Source organism: Ambystoma mexicanum, chromosome 8 (assembly GCF_040938575.1).
Source record: "Ambystoma mexicanum isolate Mex_15411 chromosome 8, UKY_AmexF1_1, whole genome shotgun sequence".
Taxonomy (NCBI): domain Eukaryota; kingdom Metazoa; phylum Chordata; class Amphibia; order Caudata; family Ambystomatidae; genus Ambystoma; species Ambystoma mexicanum.
In genome coordinates, this window is record NC_090929.1 from 70,143,737 (window position 1) to 70,164,071 (window position 20,335).

The 20,335-nt window shown below is 52.9% G+C and overlaps 1 protein-coding gene across 1 annotated transcript; it reads left to right on the forward strand.

The window, feature by feature from the left end:
• Positions 1-432: 432 nt before the first annotated feature.
• On the forward strand, positions 433-14,464 carry LOC138471438 (ribosome-binding protein 1-like). The gene is made up of 2 exons (XM_069609072.1): positions 433-1,428; positions 13,343-14,464. Exons 1-2 carry the CDS (start codon positions 433-435, stop codon positions 14,462-14,464), a joined length of 2,118 nt encoding a protein of 705 aa, XP_069465173.1.
• The last annotated feature ends 5,871 nt before the right edge of the window (positions 14,465-20,335 follow it).

Below are 20,335 nucleotides of genomic sequence, written 5' to 3' on the forward strand. Positions count from 1 at the left end.
AAGGGACAGCCATCATCAACAGGCAAGCATGGGACAGCCATAATCAACAAGCAACCAAGGGACACCCATCATCAACAGGCAAGCATGGGACAGCCATCATCAACAAGCAACCAAGGGACAGAGCCATCATCAACAGGCAACCAACGGAAAGGGCCATCGTCAACAGGCAACCAAGGGACAGCCATCATCAACAGGCAGCCATGCGACAGCCATCATCAACAGGCAACCAAGGGACAGAGCCATCATCAACAGGTGACCAAGGGACAGACATCATCAACAGGCAACCAAGGGACAGGGCCATCATCAACAGGAAACCAAGGGACAGCCATCATCAACAGGCAGCCAAGGGACAGAGCCATCATCAACAGGCAACCAAGGGACAGGGCCATCATCAACAGGCAGCCAAGGGACAGTCAACATCAACAGGCAACCATGGGACAACCATCATCAACAGGCAACCAAGGGACAGAGCCATCAACAGGCAACCAAGGGACAGAGCCATCATCAACAGGCAACCAAGGGACAGAGCCATCATCAACAGGCAACCAACGGAAAGGGCCATCGTCAACAGGCAACCAAGGAACAGCCATCATCAACAGGAAACCAAGGGACAGCCATCATCAACAGGCAACCAAGGGACAGGGCCATCATCAACAGGCAGCCAAGGGACAGTCAACATCAACAGGCAACCATGGGACAACCATCATCAACAAGCAACCAAGGGACAGGCCATCATCAACAGGAAACCAAGGGACAGCCAACATCAACAGGCGACCAACGGACAGCCATCAACAGGCAACCAAGGGACAGCCATTATCAACAGGCAACCAAGGCACAGGGCCATCGTCAACAGGAAACCAAGGGACAGCCATCATCAACAGGCAAATAAGGGACAGAGCCATCATCAACAGGCAACCAAGGGACAGAGCCATCATCAACACGCGACCAAGGGACAGTCATCATCAACAAGCAACCAAGGGACAGAGTCATCATCAACAGGCAACCAAGGGACAGCCATCATCACCAGGCGACCAAGGGACAGCCATCATCAACAGGCAACCAAGGGACAGAGCCAGCATAAACAGGCAACCAAGGGACAGATCCATCATCACCAGGCAACCAAGGGACAGCCATCATCAACAGGCAACCAAGGGACAGGGCTATCATCAACAGAAAACCAAGGGACAGCCATCATCAACAGGCAACCAAGGGACAGCCATCAACAGGCAACCCAGGGACAGCCATCATCAACAGGCAAACAAGGGACAGAGCCATCATCAACAGGCAAACAAGGGACAGAACCATCATCAACAGGCAACCAAGGGACAGCCATCATCAACAGGCAACCAAGGGACAGAGCCATCATCAAAAGGTGACCACGGGAGAGCCATCATCAACAGGCGACCAAGGGACAGCCATCATCAACAGGCAAACAAGGGACAGAGCCATCATCAACAGGCAACCAAGGGACAGCGATCATCAACAGGCAAACAAGGGGCAGAGCCATCATCAACAGGCAACCAAGGGACAGCCATCATCAACAGGCAACCAAGGGACAGAGCCATCATCAACAGGCGAACAAGGGACAGCCATCATCAACAGGCAACCAAGGGACAGAGCCATCATCAACAGGCAACCAAGGGACAGCCATCATCAAGAGCAACCAAGGGACAGAGCCATCATCAAAAGGTGACCACGGGAGAGCCATCATCAACAGGCAACCAAGGGACAGAGCGATCCTCAACAGGCAACCAAGGGACAACAGGCAACCAAAGGACAGCCATCATCAACAGGCAACCAAGGGACAGAGCCATCATCAAAAGGTGACCACGGGAGAGGCATCATCAATAGGCAACCAAGGGACAGAGCGATCCTCAACAGGCAACCGAGGGACAACAGGCAACCAAAGGACAGCCATCATCAACAGGCAACCAAGGGACAGCCATCATCAACAGGCAACCAAGGGACAGAGCCATCATCAACAGGCAACCAAGGGACAACAGGCAACCAAGGGACAGAGCCATCATCAACAGTCAACCAAGGGACAGAGCCATCATCAACAGGCAACCAAGGGACAGCCATCATCCACAGGCAACCAAGGGACAGAACCATCATCAACAGGCAACCAAGGGACAGAGCCATCATAAACAGGCAACCAAAGGACAAAAGGCAACCAAGGGACAGCCATCATCAACAGGCAACCAAGGGACAGAGCCATCATCAAAAGGCAACCAAGGGACAGCTAACATCAACAGGCAACCAAGGGACAGAGCCATCATCAACAGGCAACCAAGGGACAGCAGGCAACCAAAGGACAGAGCCATTATCATCAGGCAACCAAGGGACAGAGCCATCAACAGGCAACCAAGGGACAGAGCCATCATCAACAGGCAACCAAGGGACAGCCATTATCTACAGTCAACCAAGGGACAGCCATCCTCGACAGGCAACCAAGGTACAGCCATCATCAACAGGCAACCATGGGACAGAGCCATCATCAACAGGCGACCAAGGGACAGAGCCATCATCAACGGTCGACTAAGGGACAGCCATCATCAACAGGCAACCAAGGGACAGGGCCATCATCAACAGGCAACCAAGGGACAGCCATCATCAACAGGCAACCAAGGGACAGCCATCATCAACAAGCAACCAAGGGACAGAGCCATCATCAACAGGCAACCAACGGAAAGGGCCATCGTCAACAGGAAACCAAGGGACAGCCATGCCATCATCAACAGGCAACCAAGGGACAGAGCCATCATCAACAGGCAACCAAGGGACAACAGGCAACCAAGGGACAGCCATCATCAACAGACAACCAAGGGACAGAGCCATCATCAACAGGCAACCAAGGGACAGCCATCATCAACAGGTAACCAAGGGACAGAGCCATCATCAACAGGCAACCAAAGGACAAAAGGCAACCAAGGGACAGCCATCATCAACAGGCAACCAAGGGACAGAGCCATCATCAAAAGGCAACCAAGGGACAGCCATCATCAACAGTCAACCAAGGGACAGAGCCATCATCAACAGGCAACCAAGGGACAACAGGCAACCAAAGGACAGAGCCATTATCATCAGGCAACCAAGGGACAGAGGCATCAACAGGCAACCAAGGGACAGAGCCATCATCAACAGGGAACCAAGGGACAGCCATTATCTGCAGTCAACCAAGGAACAGCCATCCTCGACAGGCAACCAAGGTACAGCCATCATCAACAGGCAACCATGGGACAGAGCCATCATCAACATGTGACCAAGGGACAGCCATCATCAACAGGCGACCAAGGGACAGAGCCATCATCAACAGGCGACTAAGGGACAGCCATCATCAACAGGCAACCAAGGGACATGGCCATCATCAACAGGCAACCAAGGGACAGCCATCATCAACAGGCAACCAAGGGACAGCCATCATCAACAAGCAACCAAGGGATAGAGCCATCATCAACAGGCAACCAACAGAAAGGGCCATCGTCAACAGGCAACCAAGGGACAGCCATCATCAACAGGCAACCTTGGGACAGAGCCATCATCAACAGGCAACCAAGGGACAGCCATCATCAACAGGCAACCAAGGGACAGAGCCATCATCAACAGGCAACCAAGGTACAACAGGCAACCAAGGGACGGAGCCATCATCAACAGGCAACCAAGGGACAGAGCCATCATCAACAGGCAACCAAGGGACAGCCATTATCTACAGTCAACCAAGGAACAGCCATCCTCGACAGGCAACCAAGGTACAGCCATCATCAACAGGCAACCATGGGACAGAGCCATCATCAACAGGTGACCAAGGGACAGCCATCATCAACAGGTGACCAAGGGACAGAGCCATCATCAACAGGCAACCAAGGGACAGAGCCATCATCAACAGGCGACTAAGGGACAGCCATCATCAACAGGCAACCAAGGGACAGGCCATCATCAACAGGCAACCAAGGGACAGCCATCATCAACAGGCAAGCATGGGACAGCCATAATCAACAAGCAACCAAGGGACAGCCATCATCAACAGGCAAGCATGGGACAGCCATCATCAACAAGCATCCAAGGGACAGAGCCATCATCAACAGGCAACCAACGGAAAGGGCCATCGTCAACAGGCAACCAAGGGACAGCCATCATCAACAGGCAGCCATGGGACAGCCATCATCAACAGGCAACCAAGGGACAGAGCCATCATCAACAGGTGACCAAGGGACAGACATCATCAACAGGCAACCAAGGGACAGGGCCATCATCAACAGGAAACCAAGGGACAGCCATCATCAACAGGCAGCCAAGGGACAGAGCCATCATCAACAGGCAACCAAGGGACAGGGCCATCATCAACAGGTGACCAAGGGACAGCCATCATCAACAGGCAACCAAGGGACACAACCATCATCAACGGGCAACCAAGGGACAGAGCCATCATCAACAGGCAACCAAGGGACAGCTCCATCATCAACAGGCAACCAAGGGACAGCCATCATCAACAGGCGACCAAGGGACAGCCATCATCAACAGGCAAACAAGGGACAGAGCCTCATCAACAGGCAACCAAGGGACAGCCATCATCAACAGGCGACCAAGAGACAGCCATCATCAACAGGCAAACAAGGGACAGAGCCATCATCAACAGGCAACCAAGGGACAGCCATCATCAACAGGCAAACAAGGGACAGAGCCATCATCAACAGGTAACCAAGGGACAGCCATCATCAACAGGCGACCAAGGGACAGCCATCATCAACAGGCAAACAAGGGACAGAGCCATCATCAACAGGCAACAAAGGGACAGCCATCATCAACAGGCAAACAAAGGGCAGAGCCATCATCAACAGGCAACCAAGGGACAGCCATCATCAACAGGCAACCAAGGGACAGAGCCATCATCAACAGGCGAACAAGGGACAGCCATCATCAACAGGCAACCAAGGGACACACCCATCATCAACAGGCAACCAAGGGACAGCCATCATCAACAGGCAACCAAGGGACAGAGCCATCATCAAAAGGTGACCACGGGAGAGCCATCATCAACAGGCAACCAAGGGACAGAGCGATCCTCAACAGGCAACCAAGGGACAACAGGCAACCAAAGGACAACCATCATCAACAGGCAACCAAGGGACAGAGCCATCATCAAAAGGTGACCACGGGAGAGCCATCATCAATAGGCAACCAAGGGACAGAGCGATCCTCAACAGGCAACCGAGGGACAACAGGCAACCAATGGACAGCCATCATCAACAGACAACCAAGGGACAGCCATCATCAACAGGCAACCAAGGGACAGAGCCATCATCAACAGGCAACCAAGGGACAACAGGCAACCAAGGGACAGAGCCATCATCAACAGGCAACCAAAGGACAGAGCCATCATCAACAGGCAACCAAGGGACAGCCATCATCCACAGGCAACCAAGGGACATAGCCATCATCAACAGGCAACCAAGGGACAACAGGCAACCAAGGGACAGCCATCATCAACAGGCAACCAAGGGACAGAGCCATCATCAACAGGCAACCAAAGGACAAAAGGCAACCAAGGGACAGCCATCATCAACAGGCAACCAAGGGACAGAGCCATCATCAAAAGGCAACCAAGGGACAGCCATCATCAACAGGCAACCAAGGGACAGAGCCATCATCAACAGGCAACAAAGGGACAACAGGCAACCAAAGGACAGAGCCATTATCATCAGGCAACCAAGGGACAGAGCCATCAACAGGCAACCAAGGGACAGAGCCATCATCAACAGGCAACCAAGCGACAGCCATTATCTACAGTCAACCAAGGGACAGCCATCCTCGACAGGCAACCAAGGTACAGCCATCATCAACAGGCAACCATGGGACAGAGCCATCATCAACAGGTGACCAAGGGATAGCCATCATCAACAGGCGACCAAGGGACAGAGCCATCATCAACAGGCGACTAAGGGACAGCCATCATCAACAGGCAACCAAGGGACAGGGCCATCATCAACAGGCAACCAAGGGACAGCCATCATCAACAGGCAACCAAGGGACAGCCACCATCAACAAGCAACCAAGGGACAGAGCCATCATCAACAGGCAACCAACAGAAAGGGCCATCGTCAACAGGCAACCAAGGGACAGCCATGCCATCATCCACAGGCAACCAAGGGACAGAGCCATCATCAACAGGCAACCAAGGGACAACAGGCAACCAAGGGACAGCCATCATCAACAGGCAACCAAGGGACAGAGCCATCATCAACAGGCAACCAAGGGACATCCATCATCAACAGGCAACCAAGGGACAGAGCCATCATCAACAAGCAACCAAAGGACAAAAGGCAACCAAGGGACAGCCATCGTCAACAGGCAACCACGGGACAGAGCCATCATCAAAAGGCAACCAAGGGACAGCCATCATCAACAGGCAACCAAGGGACAGAGCCATCATCAACAGGCAACCAAGGGACAGAGCCATCAACAGGCAATCAAGGGACAGAGCCATAACTAACAGGGAACCAAGGGACAGCCATTATCTACAGTCAACCAAGGAACAGCCATCCTCGACAGGCAACCAAGGTACAGCCATCATCAACAGGCAACCATGGGACAGAGCCATCATCAACAGGTGACCAAGGGACAGCCATCATCAACAGGCGACCCAGGGACAGAGCCATCATCAACAGGCGACTAAGGGACAGCCATCATCAACAGGCAACCAAGGGACATGGCCATCATCAACAGGAAACCAAGGGACAGCCATCATCAACAGGCAACCAAGGGACAGCCATCATCAACAAGCAACCCAGGGACAGAGCCATCATCAACAGGCAACCAACGGAAAGGGCCATCGTCAACAGGCAACCAAGGGACAGCCATGCCATCATCAACAGGCAATCAAGGGACAGAGCCATCATCAACAGGCAACCAAAGGACAACAGGCAACCAAGGGACAGCCATCATCAACAGGCAACCAAGGGACAGAGCCATCATCAACAGGCAACCAAGGGACAGCCATCATCAACAGGCAACCAAGGGACAGAGCCATCATCAACAGGCAACCAAGGTACAACAGGCAACCAAGGGACGGAGCCATCATCAACAGGCAACCGACAGACAGAGCCATCAACAGGCAACCAAGGGACAGAGCCATCATCAACAGGCAACCAAGGGACAGCCATTATCTACAGTCAACCAAGGAACAGCCATCCTCGACAGGCAACCAAGGTACAGCCATCATCAACAGGCAACCATGGGACAGAGCCATCATCAACAGGTGCCCAAGGGACAGACTTCATCAACAGGCGACCAAGGGACAGAGCCATCATCAACAGGCAACCAAGGGACAGAGCCATCATCAACAGGTGACCAAGGGACAGCCATCATCAACAGGCAACCAAGGGACAGGCCATCATCAACAGGCAACCAAGGGACAGAGCCATCATCAACAGGTGACCAAGGGACAGCCATCATCAACAGGTGACCAAGGGACAGAGCCATCATCAACAGGCAACCAAGGGACAGAGCCATCATCAACAGGCGACTAAGGGACAGGCATCATCAACAGGCAACCAAGGGACAGGCCATCATCAACAGGCAACCAAGGGACAGCCATCATCAACAGGCAAGCATGGGACAGCCATAATCAACAAGCAACCAAGGGACAGCCATCATCAACAGGCAAGCATGGGACAGCCATCATCAACAAGCAACCAAGGACAGAGCCATCATCAACAGGCAACCAACGGAAAGGGCCATCGTCAACAGGCAACCAAGGGACAGCCATCATCAACAGGCAGCCATGGGACAGCCATCATCAACAGGCAACCAAGGGACAGAGCCATCATCAACAGGTGACCAAGGGACAGACATCATCAACAGGCAACCAAGGGACAGGGCCATCATCAACAGGCAGCCAAGGGACAGAGCCATCATCAACAGGCAGCCAAGGGACAGAGCCATCATCAACAGGCAACCAAGGGACAGGGCCATCATCAACAGGTGACCAAGGGACAGCCATCATCAACAGGCAACCAAGGGACACAACCATCATCAACGGGCAACCAAGGGACAGAGCCATCATCAACAGGCAACCAAGGGACAGCTCCATCATCAACAGGCAACCAAGGGACAGCCATCATCAACAGGCGACCAAGGGACAGCCATCATCAACAGGCAAACAAGGGACAGAGCCATCATCAACAGGCAACCAAGGGACAGCCATCATCAACAGGCGACCAAGAGACAGCCATCATCAACAGGCAAACAAGGGACAGAGCCATCATCAACAGGCAACCAAGGGACAGCCATCATCAACAGTCAAACAAGGGACAGAGCCATCATCAACAGGTAACCAAGGGACAGCCATCATCAACAGGCGACCAAGGGATAGCCGTCATCAACAGGCAAACAAGGGACAGAGCCATCATCAACAGGCAACCAAGGGACAGCCATCATCAACAGGCAAACAAGGGGCAGAGCCATCATCAACAGGCAACCAAGGGACAGCCATCATCAACAGGCAACCAAGGGACAGAGCCATCATCAACAGGCAAACAAGGGACAAGCATCATCAACAGGCAACCAAGGGACAGAGCCATCATCAACAGGCAACCAAGGGACAGCCATCATCAACAGGCAACCAAGGGACAGAGCCATCATCAAAAGGTGACCACGGGAGAGCCATCATCAACAGTCAACCAAGGGACAGAGCGATCCTCAACAGGCAACCAAGGGACAACAGGCAACCAAAGGACAGCCATCATCAACAGGCAACCAAGGGACAGAGCCATTATCAAAAGGTGACCACGGGAGAGCCATCATCAATAGGCAACCAAGGGACAGAGCGATTCTCAACAGGCAACCGAGGGACAACAGGCAACCAAGGGACAGCCATCATCAACAGGCAACCAAGGGACAAAGCCATCATCAACAGGCAACCAAGGGACATTGCCATCATCAACAGGCAACCAAGGGACAGCCATCATCCACAGGCAACCAAGGGACAGAGCCATCATCAACAGGCAACCAAGGGACAACAGGCAACCAAGGGACAGCCATCATCAACAGGCAACCAAGGGACAGAGACATCATCAACAGGCACCCAAAGGACAAAAGGCAACCAAGGGACAGCCATCATCAACAGGCAACCAAGGGACAGAGCCATCATCAAAAGGCAACCAAGGGACAGCCATCATCAGCAGGCAACCAAAGGACAGAGCCATCATCAACAGGCAACCAAGGGACAACAGGCAACCAAAGGACAGAGCCATTATCATCAGGCAACCAAGGGACAGAGCCATCAACAGGCAACCAAGGGACAGAGCCATCATCAACAGGCAACCAAGCGACAGCCATTATCTACAGTCAACCAAGGGACAGCCATCCTCCACAGGCAACGAAGGTACAGCCATCATCAACAGGCAACCATGGGACGAAGCCATCATCAACAGGTGACCAAGGGACAGCCATCATCAACAGGCGACCAAGGGACAGAGCCATCATCAACAGGTGACTAAGGGACAGCCATAATCAACAGGCAACCAAGGGACAGGGCCATCATCAACAGGCAACCAAGGGACAGCCATCATCAACAGGCAACCAAGGGACAGCCATCATCAACAAGCAACCAAGGGATAGAGCCATCATCAACAGGCAACCAACAGAAAGGGCCATCGTCAACAGGCAACCAAGGGACAGCCATGCCATCATCAACAGGCAACCAAGGGACAGAGCCATCATCAACAGGCAACCAAGGGACAACAGGCAACCAAGGGACAGCCATCATCAACAGGCAACCAAGGGACAGAGCCATCATCAACAGGCAACCAAGGGACAGCCATCATCAACAGGCAACCAAGGTACAGAGCCATCATCAACAAGAAACCAAAGGACAAAAGGCAACCAAGGGACAGCCATCATCAACAGGCAACCAAGGGACAGAGCCATCATCAAAAGGCAACCAAGGGACAGCCATCATCAACAGGCAACCAAGGGACAGAGCCATCATCAACAGGCAACCAAGGGACAGAGCCATCAACAGGCAACCAAGGGACAGAGCCATCATCAACAGGGAACCAAGGGACAGCCATTATCTACAGTCAACCAAGGAACAGCCATCCTCGACAGGCAACCAAGGTACAGCCATCATCAACAGGCAACCATGGGACAGAGCCATCATCAACAGGTGACCAAGGGACAGCCATCATCAACAGGCGACCAAGGGACAGAGCCATCATCAACAGGCGACTAAGGGACAGCCATCATCAACAGGCAACCAAGGGACATGGCCATCTTCAACAGGCAACCAAGGGACAGCCATCATCAACAGGCAACCAAGGGACAGCCATCATCAACAAGCAACCCAGGGACAGAGCCATCATCAACAGGCAACCAACGGAAAGTGCCATCGTCAACAGGCAACCAAGGGACAGCCATGCCATCATCAACAGGCAATCAAGGGACAGAGCCATCATCAACAGGCAACCAAGGGACACAACCATCATCAACGGGCAACCAAGGGACAGAGCCATCATCAACAGGCAACCAAGGGACAGCTCCATCATCAACAGGCAACCAAGGGACAGCCATCATCAACAGGCGACCAAGGGACAGCCATCATCAACAGGCAAACAAGGGACAGAGCCATCATCAACAGGCAACCAAGGGACAGCCATCATCAACAGGCGACCAAGAGACAGCCATCATCAACAGGCAAACAAGGGACAGAGCCATCATCAACAGGCAACCAAGGGACAGCCATCATCAACAGTCAAACAAGGGACAGAGCCATCATCAACAGGTAACCAAGGGAAAGCCATCATCAACAGGCGACCAAGGGATAGCCGTCATCAACAGGCAAACAAGGGACAGAGCCATCATCAACAGGCAACCAAGGGACAGCCATCATCAACAGGCAAACAAGGGGCAGAGCCATCATCAACAGGCAACCAAGGGACAGCCGTCATCAACAGGCAACCAAGGGACAGAGCCATCATCAACAGGCAAACAAGGGACAGCCATCATCAACAGGCAACCAAGGGACAGAGCCATCATCAACAGGCAACCAAGGGACAGAGCCATCATCAAAAGGTGACCACGGGAGAGCCATCATCAACAGGCAACCAAGGGACAGAGCGATCCTCAACAGGCAACCAAGGGACAACAGGCAACCAAAGGACAGCCATCATCAACAGGCAACCAAGGGACAGAGCCATCATCAAAAGGTGACCACGGGAGAGCCATCATCAATAGGCAACCAAGGGACAGAGCGATCCTCAACAGGCAACCGAGGGACAACAGGCAACCAATGGACAGCCATCATCAACAGGCAACCAAGGGACAGCCATCATCAACAGGCAACCAAGGGACAAAGCCATCATCAACAGGCAACCAAGAGACATAGCCATCATCAACAGGCAACCAAGGGACAGCCATCATCCACAGGCAACCAAGGGACAGAGCCATCATCAACAGGCAACCAAGGGACAACAGGCAACCAAGGGACAGCCATCATCAACAGGCAACCAAGGGACAGAGACATCATCAACAGGCAACCAAAGGACAAAAGGCAACCAAGGGACAGCCATCATCAACAGGCAACCAAGGGACAGAGCCATCATCAAAAGGCAACCAAGGGACAGCCATCATCAATAGGCAACCAAAGGACAGAGCCATCATCAACAGGTGACCAAGGGACAGCCATCATCAACAGGCGACCAAGGGACAGAGCCATCATCAACAGGCGAACAAGGGACAGCCATCATCAACAGGCAACCAAGGGACACACCCATCATCAACAGGCAACCAAGAGACAGCCATCATCAACAGGCAACCAAGGGACAGAGCCATCATCAAAAGGTGACCACGGGAGAGCCATCATCAACAGGCAACCAAGGGACAGAGCGATCCTCAACAGGCAACCAAGGGACAACAGGCAACCAAAGGACAGCCATCATCAACAGGCAACCAAGGGACAGAGCCATCATCAAAAGGTGACCACGGGAGAGCCATCATCAATAGGCAACCAAGGGACAGAGCGATCCTCAACAGGCAACCGAGGGACAACAGGCAACCAATGGACAGCCATCATCAACAGGCAACCAAGGGACAGCCATCATCAACAGGCAACCAAGGGACAAAGCCATCATCAACAGGCAACCAAGGGACATAGCCATCATCAACAGGCAACCAAGGGACAGCCATCATCCACAGGCAACCAAGGGACAGAGCCATCATCAACAGGCAACCAAGGGACAACAGGCAACCAAGGGACAGCCATCATCAACAGGCAACCAAGGGACAGAGACATCATCAACAGGCAACCAAAGGACAAAAGGCAACCAAGGGACAGCCATCATCAACAGGCAACCAAGGGACAGAGCCATCATCAAAAGGCAACCAAGGGACAGCCATCATCAACAGGCAACCAAAGGACAGAGCCATCATCAACAGGCAACCAAGGGACAACAGACAACCAAAGGACAGAGCCATTATCATCAGGCAACCAAGGGACAGAGCCATCAACAGGCAACCAAGGGACAGAGCCATCATCAACAGGCAACCAAGCGACAGCCATTATCTACAGTCAACCAAGGGACAGCCATCCTCGACAGGCAACGAAGGGACAGCCATCATCAACAGGCAACCATGGGACAAAGCCATCATCAACAGGTGACCAAGGGACAGCCATCATCAACAGGCGACCAAGGGACAGAGCCATCATCAACAGGTGACTAAGGGACAGCCATCATCAACAGGCAACCAAGGGACAGGGCCATCATCAACAGGCAACCAAGGGACAGCCATCATCAACAGGCAACCATGGGACAAAGCCATCATCAACAGGTGACCAAGGGACAGCCATCATCAACAGGTGCCCAAGGGACAGCCATCATCAACAGGCGACCAAGGGACAGAGCCATCATCAACAGGCAACCAAGGGACAGAGCCATCATCAACAGGCGACTAAGGGACAGCCATCATCAACAGGCAACCAAGGGACAGGCCATCATCAACAGGCAACCAAGGGACAGCCATCATCAACAGGCAAGCATGGGACAGCCATAATCAACAAGCAACCAAGGGACAGCCATCATCAACAGGCAAGCATGGGAAAGCCATCATCAACAAGCAACCAAGGGACAGAGCCATCATCAACAGGCAACCAACGGAAAGGGCCATCGTCAACAGGCAACCAAGGAACAGCCATCATCAACAGGCAGCCATGGGACAGCCATCATCAACAGGCAACCAAGGGACAGAGCCATCATCAACAGGTGACCAAGGGACAGACATCATCAACAGGCAACCAAGGGACAGGGCCATCATCAACAGGAAACCAAGGGACAGCCATCATCAACAGGCAGCCAAGGGACAGAGCCATCATCAACAGGCAACCAAGGGACAGGGCCATCATCAACAGGCAGCCAAGGGACAGTCAACATCAACAGGCAACCATGGGACAACCATCATCAACAAGCAACCAAGGGACAGGCCATCATCAACAGGAAACCAAGGGACAGCCAACATCAACAGGCGACCAACGGACAGCCATCAACAGGCAACCAAGGGACAGCCATTATCAACAGGCAACCAAGGCACAGGGCCATCGTCAACAGGAAACCAAGGGACAGCCATCATCAACAGGCAAATAAGGGACAGAGCCATCATCAACAGGCAACCAAGGGACAGAGCCATCATCAACACGCGACCAAGGGACAGTCATCATCAACAAGCAACCAAGGGACAGAGTCATCATCAACAGGCAACCAAGGGACAGCCATCATCACCAGGCGACCAAGGGACAGCCATCATCAACAGGCAACCAAGGGACAGAGCCAGCATAAACAGGCAACCAAGGGACATATCCATCATCACCAGGCAACCAAGGGACAGCCATCATCAACAGGCAACCAAGGGACAGGGCTATCATCAACAGAAAACCAAGGGACAGCCATCATCAACAGGCAACCAAGGGACAGCCATCAACAGGCAACCCAGGGACAGCCATCATCAACAGGCAAACAAGGGACAGAGCCATCATCAACAGGCAAACAAGGGACAGAGCCATCATCAACAGGCAACCAAGGGACAGCCATCATCAACAGTCAACCAAGAGACAGAGCCGTCATCAAAAGGTGACCACGGGAGACCCATCATCAACAGGCGACCAAGGGACAGCCATCATCAACAGGCAAACAAGGGACAGAGCCATCATCAACAGGCAACCAAGGGACAGCCATCATCAACAGGCAACCAAGGGACAGGGCTATCATCAACAGAAAACCAAGGGACAGCCATCATCAACAGGCAACCAAGGGACAGCCATCAACAGGCAACCCAGGGACAGCCATCATCAACAGGCAAACAAGGGACAGAGCCATCATCAACAGGCAAACAAGGGACAGAGCCATCATCAACAGGCAACCAAGGGACAGCCATCATCAACAGTCAACCAAGGGACAGAGCCATCATCAAAAGGTGACCACGGGAGACCCATCATCAACAGGCGACCAAGGGACAGCCATCATCAACAGGCAACCAAGGGACAGCCATCAACAGGCAACCCAGGGACAGCCATCATCAACAGGCAAACAAGGGACAGAGCCATCATCAACAGGCAAACAAGGGACAGAGCCATCATCAACAGGCAACCAAGGGACAGCGATCATCAACAGGCAAACAAGGGGCAGAGCCATCATCAACAGGCAACCAAGGGACAGCCATCATCAACAGGCAACCAAGGGACAGCCATCATCAACAGGCAACCAAGGGACAGAGCCATCATCAACAGGCAACCAAGGGACAGCCATCATCAAGAGCAACCAAGGGACAGAGCCATCATCAAAAGGTGACCACGGGAGAGCCATCATCAACAGGCAACCAAGGGACAGAGCGATCCTCAACAGGCAACCAAGGGACAACAGGCAACCAAAGGACAGCCATCATCAACAGGCAACCAAGGGACAGCCATCATCAACAGGCAACCAAGGGACAGAGCCATCATCAACAGGTAACCAAGGTACAACAGGCAACCAAGGGACGGAGCCATCATCAACAGGCAACCGACAGACAGAGCCATCAACAGGCAACCAAGGGACAGAGCCATCATCAACAGGCAACCAAGCGACAGCCATTATCTACAGTCAACCAAGGGACAGCCATCCTCGACAGGCAACGAAGGTACAGCCATCATCAACAGGCAACCATGGGACAAAGCCATCATCAACAGGTGACCAAGGGACAGCCATCATCAACAGGCGACCAAGGGACAGAGCCATCATCAACAGGTGACTAAGGGACAGCCATCATCAACAGGCAACCAAGGGACAGGGCCATCATCAACAGGCAACCAAGGGACAGCCATCATCAACAGGCAACCAAGGGACAGCCATCATCAACAAGCAACCAAGGGACAGAGCCATCATCAACAGGAAACCAACAGAAAGGGCCATCGTCAACAGGCAACCAAGGGACAGCCATGCCATCATCAACAGGCAACCAAGGGACGGAGCCATCATCAACAGGCAACCAAGGGACAACAGGCAACCAAGGGACAGCCATCATCAACAGGCAACCAAGGGACAGAGCCATCATCAACAGGCAACCAAGGGACAGCCATCATCAACAGGCAACCAAGGTACAGAGCCATCATCAACAAGCAACCAAAGGACAAAAGGCAACCAAGGGACAGCCATCATCAACAGGCAACCAAGGGACAGAGCCATCATCAAAAGGCAACCAAGGGACAGCCATCATCAACAGGCAACCAAGGGACAGAGCCATCATCAACAGGCAACCAAGGGACAGAGCCATCAACAGGCAACCAAGGGACAGAGCCATCATCAACAGGGAACCAAGGGACAGCCATTATCTACAGTCAACCAAGGAACAGCCATCCTCGACAGGCAACCAAGGTACAGCCATCATCAACAGGCAACCATGGGACAGAGCCATCATCAACAGGTGACCAAGGGACAGCCATCATCAACAGGCGACCAAGGGACAGAGCCATCATCAACAGGCGACTAAGGGACAGCCATCATCAACAGGCAACCAAGGGACATGGCCATCATCAACAGGCAACCAAGGGACAGCCATCATCAACAGGCAACCAAGGGACAGCCATCATCAACAAGCAACCCAGGGACAGAGCCATCATCAACAGGCAACCAACGGAAAGTGCCATCGTCAACAGGCAACCAAGGGACAGCCATGCCATCATCAACAGGCAATCAAGGGACAGAGCCATCATCAACAAGCAACCAAAGGACAACAGGCAACCAAGGGACAGCCATCATCAACAGGCAACCAAGGGACAGAGCCATCATCAACAGGCAACCAAGGGACAGCCATCATCAACAGGCAACCAAGGGACAGAGCCATCATCAACAGGCAACCAAGGTACAACAGGCAACCAAGGGACGGAGCCATCATCAACAGGCAACCGACGGACAGAGCCATCAACAGGCAACCAAGGGACAGAGCCATCATCAACAGGCAACCAAGGGACAGCCATTATCTACAATCAACCAAGGAACAGCCATCCTCGACAGGCAACCAAGGTACAGCCATCATCAACAGGCAACCATGGGACAGAGCCATCATCAACAGGTGCCCAAGGGACAGCCATCATCAACAGGCGACCAAGGGACAGAGCCATCATCAACAGGCAACCAAGGGACAGAGCCATCATCAACAGGCGACTAAGGGACAGCCATCATCAACAGGCAACCAAGGGACAGGCCGTCATCAACAGGCAACCAAGGGACAGCCATCATCAACAGGCAAGCATGGGACAGCCATAATCAACAAGCAACCAAGGGACACCCATCATCAACAGGCAAGCATGGGACAGCCATCATCAACAAGCAACCAAGGGACAGAGCCATCATCAACAGGCAACCAACGGAAAGGGCCATCGTCAACAGGCAACCAAGGGACAGCCATCATCAACAGGCAGCCATGCGACAGCCATCATCAACAGGCAACCAAGGGACAGAGCCATCATCAACAGGTGACCAAGGGACAGACATCATCAACAGGCAACCAAGGGACAGGGCCATCATCAACAGGAAACCAAGGGACAGCCATCATCAACAGGCAGCCAAGGGACAGAGCCATCATCAACAGGCAACCAAGGGACAGGGCCATCATCAACAGGCAGCCAAGGGACAGTCAACATCAACAGGCAACCATGGGACAACCATCATCAACAGGCAACCAAGGGACAGAGCCATCAACAGGCAACCAAGGGACAGAGCCATCATCAACAGGCAACCAAGGGACAGAGCCATCATCAACAGGCAACCAACGGAAAGGGCCATCGTCAACAGGCAACCAAGGAACAGCCATCATCAACAGGAAACCAAGGGACAGCCATCATCAACAGGCAACCAAGGGACAGGGCCATCATCAACAGGCAGCCAAGGGACAGTCAACATCAACAGGCAACCATGGGACAACCATCATCAACAAGCAACCAAGGGACAGGCCATCATCAACAGGAAACCAAGGGACAGCCAACATCAACAGGCGACCAACGGACAGCCATCAACAGGCAACCAAGGGACAGCCATTATCAACAGGCAACCAAGGCACAGGGCCATCGTCAACAGGAAACCAAGGGACAGCCATCATCAACAGGCAAATAAGGGACAGAGCCATCATCAACAGGCAACCAAGGGACAGAGCCATCATCAACACGCGACCAAGGGACAGTCATCATCAACAAGCAACCAAGGGACAGAGTCATCATCAACAGGCAACCAAGGGACAGCCATCATCACCAGGCGACCAAGGGACAGCCATCATCAACAGGCAACCAAGGGACAGAGCCAGCATAAACAGGCAACCAAGGGACAGATCCATCATCACCAGGCAACCAAGGGACAGCCATCATCAACAGGCAACCAAGGGACAGGGCTATCATCAACAGAAAACCAAGGGACAGCCATCATCAACAGGCAACCAAGGGACAGCCATCAACAGGCAACCCAGGGACAGCCATCATCAACAGGCAAACAAGGGACAGAGCCATCATCAACAGGCAAACAAGGGACAGAGCCATCATCAACAGGCAACCAAGGGACAGCCATCATCAACAGGCAACCAAGGGACAGAGCCATCATCAAAAGGTGACCACGGGAGAGCCATCATCAACAGGCGACCAAGGGACAGCCATCATCAACAGGCAAACAAGGGACAGAGCCATCATCAACAGGCAACCAAGGGACAGCGATCATCAACAGGCAAACAAGGGGCAGAGCCATCATCAACAGGCAACCAAGGGACAGCCATCATCAACAGGCAACCAAGGGACAGAGCCATCATCAACAGGCGAACAAGGGACAGCCATCATCAACAGGCAACCAAGGGACAGAGCCATCATCAACAGGCAACCAAGGGACAGCCATCATCAAGAGCAACCAAGGGACAGAGCCATCATCAAAAGGTGACCACGGGAGAGCCATCATCAACAGGCAACCAAGGGACAGAGCGATCCTCAACAGGCAACCAAGGGACAACAGGCAACCAAAGGACAGCCATCATCAACAGGCAACCAAGGGACAGAGCCATCATCAAAAGGTGACCACGGGAGAGGCATCATCAATAGGCAACCAAGGGACAGAGCGATCCTCAACAGGCAACCGAGGGACAACAGGCAACCAAAGGACAGCCATCATCAACAGGCAACCAAGGGACAGCCATCATCAACAGGCAACCAAGGGACAGAGCCATCATCAACAGGCAACCAAGGGACAACAGGCAACCAAGGGACAGAGCCATCATCAACAGTCAACCAAGGGACAGAGCCATCATCAACAGGCAACCAAGGGACAGCCATCATCCACAGGCAACCAAGGGACAGAACCATCATCAACAGGCAACCAAGGGACAGAGCCATCATAAACAGGCAACCAAAGGACAAAAGGCAACCAAGGGACAGCCATCATCAACAGGCAACCAAGGGACAGAGCCATCATCAAAAGGCAACCAAGGGACAGCTAACATCAACAGGCAACCAAGGGACAGAGCCATCATCAACAGGCAACCAAGGGACAGCAGGCAACCAAAGGACAGAGCCATTATCATCAGGCAACCAAGGGACAGAGCCATCAACAGGCAACCAAGGGACAGAGCCATCATCAACAGGCAACCAAGGGACAGCCATTATCTACAGTCAACCAAGGGACAGCCATCCTCGACAGGCAACCAAGGTACAGCCATCATCAACAGGCAACCATGGGACAGAGCCATCATCAACAGGCGACCAAGGGACAGAGCCATCATCAACGGTCGACTAAGGGACAGCCATCATCAACAGGCAACCAAGGGACAGGGCCATCATCAACAGGCAACCAAGGGACAGCCATCATCAACAGGCAACCAAGGGACAGCCATCATCAACAAGCAACCAAGGGACAGAGCCATCATCAACAGGCAACCAACGGAAAGGGCCATCGTCAACAGGAAACCAAGGGACAGCCATGCCATCATCAACAGGCAACCAAGGGACAGAGCCATCATCAACAGGCAACCAAGGGACAACAGGCAACCAAGGGACAGCCATCATCAACAGACAACCAAGGGACAGAGCCATCATCAACAGGCAACCAAGGGACAGCCATCATCAACAGGTAACCAAGGGACAGAGCCATCATCAACAGGCAACCAAAGGACAAAAGGCAACCAAGGGACAGCCATCATCAACAGGCAACCAAGGGACAGAGCCATCATCAAAAGGCAACCAAGGGACAGCCATCATCAACAGTCAACCAAGGGACAGAGCCATCATCAACAGGCAACCAAGGGACAACAGGCAACCAAAGGACAGAGCCATTATCATCAGGCAACCAAGGGACAGAGGCATCAACAGGCAACCAAGGGACAGAGCCATCATCAACAGGGAACCAAGGGACAGCCATTATCTGCAGTCAACCAAGGAACAGCCATCCTCGACAGGCAACCAAGGTACAGCCATCATCAACAGGCAACCATGGGACAGAGCCATCATCAACATGTGACCAAGGGACAGCCATCATCAACAGGCGACCAAGGGACAGAGCCATCATCAACAGGCGACTAAGGGACAGCCATCATCAACAGGCAACCAAGGGACATGGCCATCATCAACAGGCAACCAAGGGACAGCCATCATCAACAGGCAACCAAGGGACAGCCATCATCAACAAGCAACCAAGGGATAGAGCCATCATCAACAGGCAACCAACAGAAAGGGCCATCGTCAACAGGCAACCAAGGGACAGCCATCATCAACAGGCAACCTTGGGACAGAGCCATCATCAACAGGCAACCAAGGGACAGCCATCATCAACAGGCAACCAAGGGACAG

Bases quoted from the DNA above. Each gene is read 5' to 3' on its own strand.
- LOC138471438 (XM_069609072.1), top strand. From the start codon at position 433: ATGGGACAACCATCATCAACAGGCAACCAAGGGACAGAGCCATCAACA. The intron at 1,429-13,342 runs GCAAACAAGGGA...CATCATCAACAG, and splicing joins GGGACAGCCATCATCAACAG to GCAGCCAAGGGACAGAGCCA.